Source organism: Bos indicus, chromosome 22 (genome assembly GCF_029378745.1).
Source record: "Bos indicus isolate NIAB-ARS_2022 breed Sahiwal x Tharparkar chromosome 22, NIAB-ARS_B.indTharparkar_mat_pri_1.0, whole genome shotgun sequence".
NCBI classification, from domain to species: Eukaryota; Metazoa; Chordata; class Mammalia; order Artiodactyla; family Bovidae; genus Bos; species Bos indicus.
In genome coordinates, this window is record NC_091781.1 from 32,410,825 (window position 1) to 32,425,361 (window position 14,537).

Below are 14,537 nucleotides of genomic sequence, written 5' to 3' on the forward strand. Positions count from 1 at the left end.
AGACTTATCCACAGTGGCTGAACCATTTTACATTCCCACCAGCCATATATATGGGAGTTTCAATTTCTCCACATTCTTGCCAGTATTTGTCATTGTCTTTTTTTTTTTTTTTTCATTGTAACCCTTTTAGGGGTGTTATATGGTATCTATTATGGTATTGATTTATTTTCCCTTAATTATTAATAATGTTGAGCATCTTTTTATGTGATTATTGGATTTCTGTCTCTCCTTTGGAGAAATTTATTCAAGTATTTAAATCCTTTGCCCTTTTTTATATTATCATTTTTATTGTTCATTTGTGAGAGTTCCTTATATATTCTGCATACTAGACCTTTATCAAATGTGGGATTTGTAAATATTTTTCTCCCACTTTCTATGTTGTCTTTGACTTTCTTCAGAGTGTCTTTTGATACACAAAAGTTTTTTAATTTTGATGAAGTCCAGCTTACTTATTTTTTGTTTTGTTCCTTGTGCTTTTGATATCATATTTAAGAACCTCTTGCCTAATTCAAGATCACACAGATTTTCACATATTTCCTTCTATGATTTTTATAGTCATAGTTCTCACATTTAGGTCTTTTGCATGTGAATATCAAATTGTTCCAGCACTACTTGTTGAAAAGACTATTCTTTCCTCACTGATCTCAATGCATTTTTTATTTAATTATACATGAATATGTAAAACATTTACATGATTCCAAAGTGAAAGCTACATAGCAAAATATACTAGGGTAACATTTGCTGCCAACTTAGTCCCTCCTCATTCCCTTTCTTTGCCTATAAATAGCCATTTTACTACAGTAGGTTTTTTTTTTCAGTGTTTCTATTTGTAAATGCAATAAATTCCATATCTACATTTATTTATATTCCTCCTCAATGTGTGTATATATATACACATACACTTATACACATGTTTATTTGTACCTCTTTCATCTTTTCTACATAAAATATAGTTTACTGTTTACTGGAGAAGGAAATGGCAACCCACTCCAGTGTTCTTGCCTGGAAAACTCCATGGACAGAGGACCCTGGTGGGTACAGTCCATGGGGTTGCAAAGAGTCTAACACAACTGAGTGATTGAGCACACATCCTTTCTCCATAAAATATAGCTTTCTATTTGGTAATATGCCATTTTATAGATTGCTTTATGTACTTAATAAAACATCCTGGTGATCATTCCATGGTAGAGCATAGAATTTTTTTTTTTTAATTTCTTTTTACAGTTTTGTAGTTTATCATTCTGTGACTATACCATTCAGTCAGTTCCTATTAATGTATATTGGAATTGTTTCCAATATTTTGCTGTTGTAGATCACACCATGGTCCATATACTCCTGTGTTTCTGCTGCTCCCTCACTGGGATAGATAAAATATTAATATTTTAAATTAAAAATACATTGGGACAATAATAATTGAGAGAATTGAGATAAAGAGTGCATGGGGTTACCATTCAAACATCACCTTTTACAAGTACTGTCAGTTTGTGTATTAATTTCTTGTCTTTATCTGTATATACTTTTTTTTTATAATTTGATATCATTTATATGGGCTTCCCTGGTGGCTCAGACGGTAAAGAATCTACATGCAATGCAGGAGATGCGGGTTTGATCCCTGGGTTGGGAAGATCCTCTGGAGAAGAGAATGGCCCCACTCCAGTATTCTTGCCTGGAGAATTCCATGGACGAAGGAGCCTGGCGAGCTATAGTCCATGGGGTTGCAAATAGTTGGACATGACTGAGTGACTAACACTTTCACACTTTTTTCATATTATTTTATAGTTTTTTTCATTTAAGATTAAATTGTACACTTATGCATGTTTTTTGTGGTCATATTTTTATTGGGCATATTCCTGTTGTATCAACATTGGCAAAAATAAATTACTGCTAATGGGTATTTGCAGCATTTCTTGTTTTGTTTTTGTTAGTCTAGCTGACAGTGTAGAGAATATTTTTGTATGTTTATAGATCTGTTTCTATAGAGTGAATTCTCAGGACTAGGATGATCAGATTAAAGAATGTAAAAAGTTTGATGATTCTTTCAATATCTTGCCATAATGCTTTCTGCAAAGGCTATAGCAAGTTTACAACCTGTGCAGCTGTGTGTGAATATAGCAGCCAGTTTTTTAAGCTCATATAGTTCCTATCACATTCTGCCTTACACTGAAAACATTCATGGATGCACTGTGTTTCCTCCTATATTGTATGTCAGTGTCTGGACCTTGTACATATGTATATGTTCATGTGTGTATGTGTGTGTGTATGTGTGTACACCTATTGTGCTTTCATAGGTACATATTGAGTACATGTGGTTCAGGGATTGCCTGAAGAATGAGATATGTGATATTGCATGTAAATGCTCAAGGATAGCATAGAATATTATATATGAATCATAAGTCATATGTAATCGTAAGTCAACACAACACAAAAGATAATAGCAGGAAGTTAGAGATAATATTTGACGTTGGTTGTGATAGTGTGTTGGTTCTCTTCGTGCAGGTGGGGGACCTTAGGCTGGCACTGCAACGTGCAGAGCAAACAGCTGCCAGAAAAGAGGATTATTTACGCCATGAGATCAGTGAACTCCAGCAGGTACTTGTCAGAGTTTCCCTAAAATACAAATCTTGAGATGTGTTTTTCTAAAAATAATAAATGAGTTAATTGGGTAATGTTCTTCGAGTTGAGAAGATTACTGCCATACTCTTCATTTTCTGTATTTTTATGTGGTTTATGTGAATAAAATCAGAGTGGGCACTTCAAAAATGTATAAGAAAAAAACTAATTTTCTAGAAAGTAATTTTATCATGATAGATATGTAGTATTTTGAGTGTTATTTTTTTTCATTTGTAATGGCTGATTGATTAATTATTATCAGTCTTTGATTACTGTGGGGCAGAAAGCAATGCCTAATTTTTATGCTACTACTCTGTTGATGTCAGTCAGTGAAGTTGTGCAGGAGAAGGGGGAGAAAATTCCACTCATATTGATCTTCCTGTTTTATAAATACTTAGAAATATTTAGAGAGGAGGCAACTACTAAGAAGTTTGGATGATACTCTTTATTACCTGAAGGTAATCAAAGGCTGTCATTACATAGAAATGCTTTGAAAGAAGCACATACTTAGTTACTCCATTATGCAACTTAACTATAACTTAAGGATTGAATAGTTAGAAAGTAATAGAAAACAAGTAATTTTTTCCCGAAATCTCTCATAAAGTTTGTTTGCTAGCATTTTTAGTGTTTTTACTGCTGTCAGTAATAATGACTTAAGAATGTCATAATTCAGAGACTCCAGGAAGCAGAGAATCGAAACCAAGAACTGAGTCAAAGTGTTTCATCAACAACAAGACCATTGCTTCGACAGATAGAAAATTTGCAAGCAACTCTAGGGTCCCAGACGTCATCATGGGAGAAGTTAGAGAAGAATCTTTCTGATAGACTTGGTAACTGCTTTAGTTCTTAAGCTCAATGCAGTTCTTAAGCCCTTCCATCCTGTTTTAGAATTAGGGTAATGGCATGAAATTGAAATTCACTGAATCTGATGGTTTTATTTTGTGTCTCACTTGTAGATTTTGACCTCTTCTCTCTTACATTTATTTTCTAATATCTTAACTGACTCTTTTCAAATCATACCTTACATAATGTGTCAGGTACTGTCTAAAATACTTTCTTGTCATTCTTTTGCTCATTTTTACAAACTTTTGCACTCTATTGTTTCCTCGTCCATTGCTAAATCTGACGTTGTTTTAGCTTGTCGGCGGTAGTGTAGGAGGTAGAGATCGAATATGATTCTAGTCAGTGGTGGAATTCCAAGAGCAGAGATAGGTCAAGTTAAATCAAGTTCAGATTCTGGTAGACAGACGCTATGAAGTCTTATGATTCCAAATTTTGCTTCTTTACAAAAATACCCTGTGCTGTTAATAAAAAGAATTTTTTTTTCCCCAAGATACTTACTCAAGCACAAACAGGTAGAATATGTATGTATTAGATATCCCAGAAGCTAGCAAATGGTGAAAAATTCCTGTTTCTTTTCTATGCCTAAAATTAACTGTAATTTGAGAGACATCATGGTGTAGTGATAAAAGCCAATGTGAATGGGTGTCAAAACATTTGGACTCATGGCTTTTATGGTTTGTTTTCAATCATCCAGCCAAACACTCTGGAGCAAGTCATGTACCTTCTCTGGACTACTCCCTGTAAAATCATGAGGGGTGAGCTAGATTAGTGGGTTTGAAACACTGTTCACTAGATCTCTCGTATGTCTTAGTGCTGGCTGTCATGGTGAGAGGGAAGCTCGATAAGTAACGTGCTGGGCTTCCTCCAGGCTGCTTTAATGAAAGTAGTGCCTCCTTTGACTACCCTTTTTTTTTTTCCCTTGTAGCTTCATATAAGATTTTGTCTGAAATAGATTCATCTGCTTAAAAAGAAAAATCCCTAAACAGATGAACCTTCATCTACTGTTTAATTTCTAGATACAAATTTTAGGTTGAAAATTGAAGCTAGAAGCAGGTATTTCTGTGGCTTTTAAACTGGAGCCTACACACTCTCGGGGATGTATGGTGTTGTGCTACAGTGTAGGCAAAGCCATGGGACAAACATTCTTTATAATGCTATAAAAGCATAGATACAGTATTGAAAAGAATATATAATGTAAAACAGAGATATGACTGGGTCTATTTTAGTGGGGAAAATTATGAAAATTCTAGCCTTGGTTAAATCTCAAAATTTTATCCACTATTTTTTTGAAAATTTCAATTGAGATAACTAGATTCGTATACAGTTATAACATATGCATAAGTGATATGGAATGGCCCCTTGCACACTTTCCCCAATACTCAAATGTTAATGTTTTGCAAGATTGTAGTAGAATATCACAACCAAGATATTGACATTGAAACAACCTTCTGATTTTATTCTAATTTGCCCAGTTTTACTGGTACTCACTTGTCTATATATGTGTGTTTATGTCTGTGTGTGTATTAAGTTTTATACAAGTTGACCACGTGTAGGTTCATGTATCTGTCACTACAGTCAAGATATTGAATAGTTCTAACACCACAAAGACCCCTCATTTTGCCCTTTAAAACTATACTACCACCCTCTTGGCCTTCCTTTCCAGTCCCAAATCTATGGCAATCACTAATCCTCTATTTCTAAACTTTTGGAATTTCAAAATGTTATATAAATAGAATTGTATAATATGTGACATTTTTGGGAATGGGCTTTTTTTGCTTAGTATAATTCCCTGAAGATTCATGCAAATTCTTATATATATTAGAGATTTAGTCTTTACTGGTGAGTATTTTTTCTGTGTTTATATGTAGCATATCTTATTTGACCATCTACCTAACAAAGGATGTCTGGGCTGTATCTAGATTTTGTCTGTGCAGATCAAGCTGTAATGAACATTTGTGTACAGCTTTTAGTGTGAACTTAAGATTTCATTTCTCTGGATATATGCCCACGTGTCTAATTGCTGGGTTGTACGTCTAGTTGTGTGCCTAGTTCTTTAAGCAAATGCCAACTATTTTCCAAAGTGGCTTTGTCTATGAGAGTAATCTAGTTTCTTTACATCCTTGCCAGCATTTTCTTTTGGTGTTTGCCCCTATTTTTTCTTTTAGTCATTCAGACAGGGGTGTAGTGATGTCTTATTATGATTTTAATTTGCATTTTCCTTGTGAAAGATGTTGAATGACATTTTATGTCATTTTATATGCTCATTTTCCATTAGTACATCCTCTTCAGTAAACTGTGTCTGTTGCCCGTTTTCTAATTGGACCATTTATACTTTAATTAGTGAGTTTTGAGACTTCTTTATGTAATCTAGATACTAGTCTTAGATAATATGGTTTGTATTTATTTCCTCCAAGTATGTAGCTTGTCTTTTCATTTTTTTCACATTAAGCAAAAGTTTAAAATTTTGAGGAAGTCTGATTTATCAGTTTTTCTCTTTATGGCTCATAGTTTTGTGTTAAACCAAAGTACTCTTTACCTATCCTTGGATCCTGAAGATTTCTTTGATTTTTTTCCTAAAAATTTTATGATTTTTTAAAAAGTTGAAGTATGGTTGACTTACAGTATTCTATTAGTTTCGGGTGTACAGTAGTAATTTGACACTTTTATTTTAAAAAATTTTTATTTATCTATTATTATTATTTACTTTACAATATTGTATTGGTTTTGCCATACATCAACATGCATCCGCCACGGGTGTACACGTGTTCCCCATCCTGAACCCCCCTCCCACGTCCCTCCCCATACCATCCCTCTGGGTCATCCCAGTGCACCAGCCCCAAGCTTCCTGTATCCTACATCAAACCTGGACTGGCGATTCATTTCTTATATGACATTTTTATAGATGATACTTCATATTAAGTTTGATGAAATATTGGCTATATTCCCTGTGCTGTACATTACATCCTTGCAGCTTACCTATTTTATACTTGGTAGTTGGTACCTCTTAATCCCCTTCACCTGTTTTGCCCCTCCCCTCATTATATTTTCTTTTGCTTTTAAGTATGTAATCCATTTGAGTTAATTTTCATATATGTTGTGAAGATTAGTTTGAGGTTTTTTTGATCCAGCACTGGTTGATTCACTACTCTGCTGATACATGCCTCCACTTTCAAATTAAAATATATTGGTGAAAAAAATGGTAAAGCACCTATAAATTAAGATTTTTAAAATTTGTCTCTGTAGGCAGGTCTGCCTTACTCAGTGAGTACTTAAATAGTTTTAAGTGTGGCTATCTGCATCATTAGAAGTTTGAAGTCAGAATCTGTTTGGTATTATTATCTTGGCCTCTTGAATATATGTATATATGATTGAAATTTCTTACTTATCCTACCATCAGGTGAATCCCAGACCTTGTTGGCAGCAGCAGTTGAGAGAGAACGTGCGGCCACAGAAGAACTTCTTGCTAACAAAATTCAAATGTCTTCCATGGAGTCACAGAATTCTCTCTTAAGACAAGAAAATAGTAGATTTCAGGCTCAGCTAGAATCAGAGAAAAATAGGCTAAGAAAACTAGAGGATGAAAATAATAGGTGAGCATGTTTCTTGAGTGTTATTCTTGATAGTTTCTTGACATTTTAAAGCACTTAAAAAATATGCTGTTGGTGTTTAACTTCATCGCACTGAGAACTGGAAATACATACTTGTAGTGTTTAAAGTCAGAGTCATTAGTAATAGGATGTGGAACCAAGTTAGGTGTAGGATTCACTGAACCTTGTATAGTCTCTTGAACATGTGTGGCATGTTCTGAATGTATTTGCATTTTCTAGGGAAAGGATTCATTGCTTTAATCAGATTTTTTTGAAGGAGTCTGTAACCACAAAGTAGTTGAAGACCACACACTGGAGTTATTTGTGTATGACAAGGGTTTAAGCATTGTTCCTCTTTCTAAACAAACGTCTGGGCTCTTTGGAAATCACAAGCTGTAATGTCTATCTGTGTGAAGTTAATTAAGGCTGTGAGGATGGGTTTTATCCTGTGAGTTCTTTGGAAGTTTTACTTTTTAAAAAAAGTAGTCAGGGAAAAATGATTTATAAAGTAAAGAGTATGAACTTCTGCAGACATTTTTGTAGAACTCTGTAATGCTTTTGTAGAATCTGAACATACTAATGTTATGAAATGGTGGTATTCAAAATTCTATTTAGGAAGTCTCTTTTTAAATGAAATCTTAGCCCAAAGAACCAAAAAATACGCAGACATGGTAGTTTAGCTTCTGAATAAAACCCAGGTAATCTGGAAAATACAGTTGGAAAATCAAGCTGATAATAAAAATGACTACTAAGTATGTAACTGGAGGTAATATAGTAGTATGTTTTTAATAGTCTGTACTATCATCTTTTTTTGTTTAATTCCCTTTGGCTTAATAGGTACCAGGTTGAATTAGAAAACCTAAAGGATGAATATGTAAGAACAGTTGAAGAGACAAGGAAAGAAAAGGTATTTCTATTAGTGTTCACTTACCTCTTAGAGCTTCCATTAGAGAATGGTTGGGAATGGTAGCAAGTTAATGAAATGACAACATGAAATGGGTGATGTTTCTGCTTTTGGTACTTGGGTCTTTAGTAGTAGAACAAATAAGACTGTATACATTATATTCCTAATTTGGAGATTGACTTAATGATAACTTGGTTTCACAGAAATAACCTGACTGTCTCTCTCCATTAGACACTGTTGAATAGTCAGTTAGAAATGGAGAAAATGAAAGTTGAACAAGAAAGGAAGAAAGCAATTTTCACTCAAGAAGCAGTAAAAGAAAAGGTATTAAATTTTGTTGTTTTCTTTTTTGATGTAACCAGTTAGTAGCTGTTGGGATTAGTCATTGTTTTGTAATTCAAGCTAAACTTTATAAATACCATTTCTTAACATCTAAAGTCAGTAGAGTGATGAATTCTAGTAGTATAATCAGTGTTCTCCTCAGAGTAGATCCAGAGTGACTTGAGTTTATACAAAGAGATCTGTGATTTCTAGGAGATGAATTATGGAATGTCTTGTCCCTTTTTATTTTGTGGTCTCTCACTGATACTGATGCACCTCATTTGGCCCATAGGCACCTGGGAATGAAACTGGTTTGTTCACTTTGTTTCTGGTTAATGAAGGCAATTTTTCTAAAGTGAGTTTCCTGTATTTAAAGGATGGGAGTATACTCAGTAATTAGCATAATATGTAAAAACCACCTATATGTACATTGAGACTACCTTCTGAATTTATTTGGTCTAAAATACAGTAAAAATAAAATGGATAAGCCAGAAACATTACAGTTTGTAAATCTTGGTAATCTTATTCTAGAGAAATATGTTTAATTGGTGGTATGTCATATAATATGAAACAGTTCATGTAATTTCTCTGTTAAAAACATTCACATTTCATAAAACATAAACCAAATTATACTGTAGAATATAAATGAGTCTTGTAATGATTTGATCAAGTTTTTCTATACTTTTAAATTACTAAATAATTGTGCTTTTGATAAGACTTCAGAAATCATATCTGTAACCATTTTATGAGGAAATTAGAATGAATCTTTGTTGTCATTGATCCTAGGAAAGTTTCTTGCTTTTTTATTTGCCATTTTACCCTTTAATCTGAATTTAATTTTTTTTCTTTACACCCTAAGGAGCGGAAACCGTTTTCTGTTTCTAGCACTCCTACAATATCACGTTCAAGTTCAATAAGTGGAGTTGATATGGCAGGCCTACAGACATCTTTTCTGTCTCAGGTGATGTTTTATTTTTTGTATGCATTCTTAAGTTGAATAATGAGAGTGTGCAGGATAGTAGTTTGGCTCTCACCATGACCTTGGCATTCTATGCACAATTTATCTGCATTTTTGTAAGGGAGTGCTAATTGCACTGAGGAAATAAGAGAAAATTTTCTGCCTTTAAGAAAATCGTAGACGATTTAAAGCAAGAACTGTCCTAACTATTTTGTTTGTACCTTGTGCATAGTCTATAGTAGTTGAATAACTGTATGTACTTTCTTTAATTAACATAGGATGAGCCTCATGATCACTCATTTGGACCAATGTCTGGGTCAGCAAATGGAAGCAATCTTTATGATGCTGTAAGGATGGGAGCGGGATCAAGCATTATTGAAAATCTACAGTCTCAGCTGAAGCTAAGGGAAGGAGAAATTTCTCATTTACAGGTATTATAAAAATGAAATGTGCTATACAAGGAAATGAAATTTTGAGGCCCAGTAAGTTGCATCCTTCATTTCTACCTGCTTTTTGAGCAAATTGAGAAATAAAGTGATAGTGGCCTATGAAGCCCCAAATAAATCATGTATATTAACAATAAAGGCTGGTTGGAGAACTTAGCCAAGGATGAAAGTCAGATGGGTCTGCTGAGTGCCAGAATTTGGGAGACTGTCACAGAAAATGATAGGCTAGAGTAGGCCTCCCCACATGTGATAGGTAGCCTGCCTCAGTAAGACTTAGAGGCATCTAGAAGCAGAGAGCTCCTTGCAGGCAGCTTTTTCCAGACATGACAAAAGCTAAGTTGCTGCGCTGAGCATAGCCATTTAATTCTTCCCAGATTCACCTCGTATATTAGTTACTCCAGCTCCCCCTCTGAGGAAAGAACAAAGGTGATGAGAGAGATTAGAACTGTAACCTGCTATACAAAAAAGTAAAGAATTTGAGTGGGACATCCTCCTATCTCATCTTGCTTTTCATAAACTTAATGTGGTGAGAAATGTTAAAATATTTCACTTACCTGTTTTCATTGTTAAACTTGATACACTCAAAAGTAGAACTTTCTTATTCTTATTTTATGATTTTAGTTAGGTGAAAATATAACTCTTATTAAAGAGGATGTCCTTGAATTGGAAGAAAATAGATCGGCATGATCTTAATACCTTTTATGTTTATGTTGCCTTATGTAACGCTTGAGAGTGCAAACAAACTTCTTTGGTAATTGGTAAGTTCTTACCAATATGACCTACACAGTTGGCACTACATTAAAGTTAGTTTTTGCTTCCCTGGTAGCTCAGTTGGTAAAGAATGTGCCTGCACTACAGGAGACCCAGGTTTGATCGCTGGGTCGGGAAGATCCCCTGGAGAAGGAAATGGCAACCCACTCCAGTAGTCTTGCCTGGAGAATCTTATGGACAGAGAAGCCTGGCAGGCTGTGGTCCATGGGGTCGCAAGAGTTGGACACATTCTAGGGACTAAACCACAGAATAACAAATATATTGCTATTTCCTTAGATTAGAGAAAAATATAGAGTTGCATGTTACAAACAGATTATTAAATTTTCTTTAGTTCTTTCTCTCTCATAGTAAATCTAAATTCTGTGAATGATATACCTCTGAGGAAAGTTGAAACCCTTTTTGTGCCACTGTTTCCTTTTATTTAAGAAAGAGCTTGTTCTTGGTTATATATTCACATATCTATTTCTTAAAAATCAGCACATTATATATGTTTATATTAGTGGGATTATTAAACAAGATATATTTTGATTTAAATCACTCTCTGGTAATGTGCCTCAGCTAGAAATTGGCAATCTAGAAAAAACACGCTCCATAATGGCTGAAGAGCTAGTTAAATTAACAAATCAAAATGATGAACTTGAAGAGAAAGTGAAGGAGATACCCAAACTTCGAATGCAGCTAAGGGTAAGTATTCTTCACTCTTATTTTTAGTTACATGCACAGTGGTTTTTCACAATCATGTTTAGTCCAAGCATAGGAAAATAACTAGATTTCATTTGGCCAAGGCTTTAATAATCCTGAACTTTTGCATGATCTGAGTAATATTTTATTGATTACTGTTAAATGTATCCTCACAGTTAGCATATTTGGATTGCCAATTGCTGTTAACCTATATATGAGAATATCTTTTGGGGTAAATGCCAGATAATACTTAAACTACAGGGAACCAGACACTCAAATTGCATCAAATGTGCTGAAATTAATGGGAGAAAAGACAGATTAAGCTACATATGGGGAGAATTGTAGATTTAGTGAAGAGATAGGTTAAGATTAATAGCCATCTAGTCTAGTATTTTTTTTTTTTTTAGTCTTTTATTCTAACAGACTAAAGTGCAAGTTTAATTTTTACGAGAGATGACTATATACTTTTATTTAGATTGTAGTGTCTTTACTGGTGGCTTATTTATGATAATATAAATAAATATTAAAGATTTTCTGTATTTTATAGGATTTGGATCAAAGATACAACACTATTCTGCAGATGTATGGAGAAAAAGCAGAAGAGGCAGAAGAACTTAGATTAGATCTTGAAGATGTAAAAAATATGTATAAGACTCAAATAGATGAACTTCTAAGACAAAGGCTCAGTTAACTTCTGCAAATTACATTCCCATCAAACTGAATGTAAACATTTAATATCTACGTGCAGATATCCAATAAATTCTTTTATAGAATTAGAAGGTGGAATTTACTGTAGTGTTAAAAAATTGAAAAAATTCTTTTATAGTGTATAGTAATATTTCCAGTTAAATTATTTTGTGCAATATTTGAACTTTATTTTTAAAACTATTCTTTAAAAGATTTATTTTTTAAAAGGTCTTTTTTTTTTTTTGCCTTGAATAGCACAGAGATTTATTACTTTATCCTCATATCAGTATGGTTAGAGAAGGAGAATGGTTCATATGTTGTATTGTAGATATATAACTAATTGTATCTATAATTTATATGTTTTTGTATATATTGAGAACATTTAAAGAGTTATAGTAACGTTGACACTTTGAAATCTTTCGCACTTAAATCTTCAATATATCTTAATTGTGATTCATGAAAATGGACATTGTTTTCAAGTAAAAAAATTACTAAATCTGCAGTTATTAAAGTTTTGAAATAATTTTTTTTCTTTAAAAAAAGTCTCTGAAGTTTAAAAGGTAAATAATTAAAACTTACAAATTTTTGTGATCTCAAGTTTTATTTCAGTCAGATTTCACAATTAAGTCTGTACAAACTTTGGTACCTATTTGGAGAAAGTTGTAGCTATTCAAAGTTATCTAGGCATAATTGAATAGTGGAAAAATCTACTTTAAAAGATTTTGTGATAACTTCATTAACATTTTAGTGGTTTTTGAAGAGGTATTGTTTTACTACCCTATAAAACGAATCAAAAGAAATAAAATTACTAATGTAATTTTCTTTTTAATTGTTCACATTTTGTAAAGTCTTATTTTTGGCACATTAAAAGTAAATGTTGACATTCATAATAATATTCATAACAAAATAGAGAAATTATAGGAGTTAAATTTGACATTTTGCAGTTTTCTGCAGTTTATCATTTAATTTTTTTCTTGGACCTTTAAAATAAAAAACTAATAGCTGAAAAAATAGCTATTCCTTCTCAGCTGTGTTTTAGACTTGTGAAATATTTTGATAGATTTTATTACTTAAAGTCATTTAGATGCCTTTACTTGAAAATAAGAACTCTGACTTAGTTTTTAGTTACATTTTAAACACTAGAACTTTAGAGTATAGCTAGAAGTAAGCCATGCTGAAGATTGTGGAATGCTTTTCAGGGCAATTCAAGTGACCTCATTTTTGTTCTTTTTGGATTCAAGACAGTATTTCTGTCATTGGATCTCTGATTTGTAGCATTAATAAATATTCTGTCAGTGTGAGCCAAATTCATGACATTAATTTTCTATATTTTAGCAGTAAAAAGCAGTAAAATAGCTTTTCTTTTTTTTTAATTATTATTAATATTAAGGGGTTGACAGAATAACAAAATTGATAGCAATAGGAAATTTACAAAATTAGAAAATACGGGAAATACAACTTGCAAAATTCTATCAAGTTTTTGAAATCAGAAGTTTAGGGATTATGAAATTGTTCTTTTATGGTATCCATTAATGAAGAGGGGAAAAAAACCTTCAGTGGAGAAAAGATTGAGATAAAATTGCTTTACTTTTTAATTTTATAATATTAAACATTCTCTTTTCTTAATCCTTATTAATAAAATCAATTCAACTTAAAATTTTATGGTGTTTTTAGTTTAATTTAAAAATGGCAGCAGCTATTTAAGTCTTTGACTGTATATTACCATATATTGTTCTTTATCCACAAATTAATAGCTGATATTTATACTGAGTTTGTTTCATTATATGTTTAGATTTTTCAATACATCTATAAATTGAGAAACTGTACCAATTGCTTTCTTGAAAAACTCCACTAAGTGGCAGAATACCTATTGGATATTGGTTGCTGTATTTTGCTGTTTGTCATTAAAAATTATCTATCCATATTCTAGAAAATATTTGTATTTTAATAGATAAGAAAATAGTTTGCAGTCAGATGTTTCCATTCTTGAAAGAAAATAGATAATACAAATCATAACAATGTTAAGAATATTAAAAAAAAGAGTAAAAGGTATGAACATTGTCGTTTCCATATAGACAAGTAAGCACAGATTGTGGGCATCCTTCTAACTCTTGGGAAGCTAAATTGAGAGTGCCATTTCTTTCTTTTTCTTTGCCTCTTTTTAGAGAACTTCCAGTTGTATAGTGTGTAGCATGTGGGGATGCATCAAATCTTTGATTTTTAAGATATTCTAAATATGGGAAATTTCTGACCTAGGGAAACATGTAGTTTAAGTAAGTAAAAAGAAAAGTTCAGGAAAATTTTTCTCTTATAATCCTTCATTTGGCACTTATTAATTGAAAATTTAAATAATTTAAAAGTATATGATTTATAATATATAGAAAATAGACACTAGAAAAATAGAAAATGACTATAGATACTTTATCTTGTTTTACTATTCTTTGTTTAGTATGTGTACATGTATGTTCTAATGTATCATAATTTTTCATTTTCATTTGAGTCTAATTTCCCTAATTTTGTTCAGTTTTAAAATATAACAACTTTAACTTCATATTTTGTAAAGGGCTAAAAGTATGATTTAAAACTACTTGATATTATATTTTGATACTATATTTTAATTCTAAATGAAAGATAATGTAAATAAGCATGATTCTGATTTGAATAAAGATTTTAAAGTAGTAATAATGTATTTCATTTTTAACATGATTTAGAGTGGTCAGTATCAATGA

The 14,537-nt window shown here is 32.4% G+C and overlaps 1 protein-coding gene across 1 annotated transcript in view; it reads left to right on the forward strand.

Annotated features, from left to right (window-relative positions):
• Nucleotides 1–13,860, forward strand: part of TMF1 (TATA element modulatory factor 1) — a 34,069-nt gene extending 20,209 nt beyond the window's left edge. Inside the window, exons 9-17 of the mRNA XM_019984623.2 lie at nt 2,497–2,589; nt 3,284–3,440; nt 6,851–7,043; nt 7,878–7,947; nt 8,176–8,268; nt 9,125–9,226; nt 9,502–9,654; nt 10,999–11,124; nt 11,669–13,860. Coding sequence (XP_019840182.2) covers nt 2,497–2,589; nt 3,284–3,440; nt 6,851–7,043; nt 7,878–7,947; nt 8,176–8,268; nt 9,125–9,226; nt 9,502–9,654; nt 10,999–11,124; nt 11,669–11,812 — 1,131 coding nt within the window. The 3' untranslated portion in view covers nt 11,813–13,860. The remainder of the gene's footprint in view (nt 1–2,496; nt 2,590–3,283; nt 3,441–6,850; nt 7,044–7,877; nt 7,948–8,175; nt 8,269–9,124; nt 9,227–9,501; nt 9,655–10,998; nt 11,125–11,668) is intronic.
• The last annotated feature ends 677 nt before the right edge of the window (nt 13,861–14,537 follow it).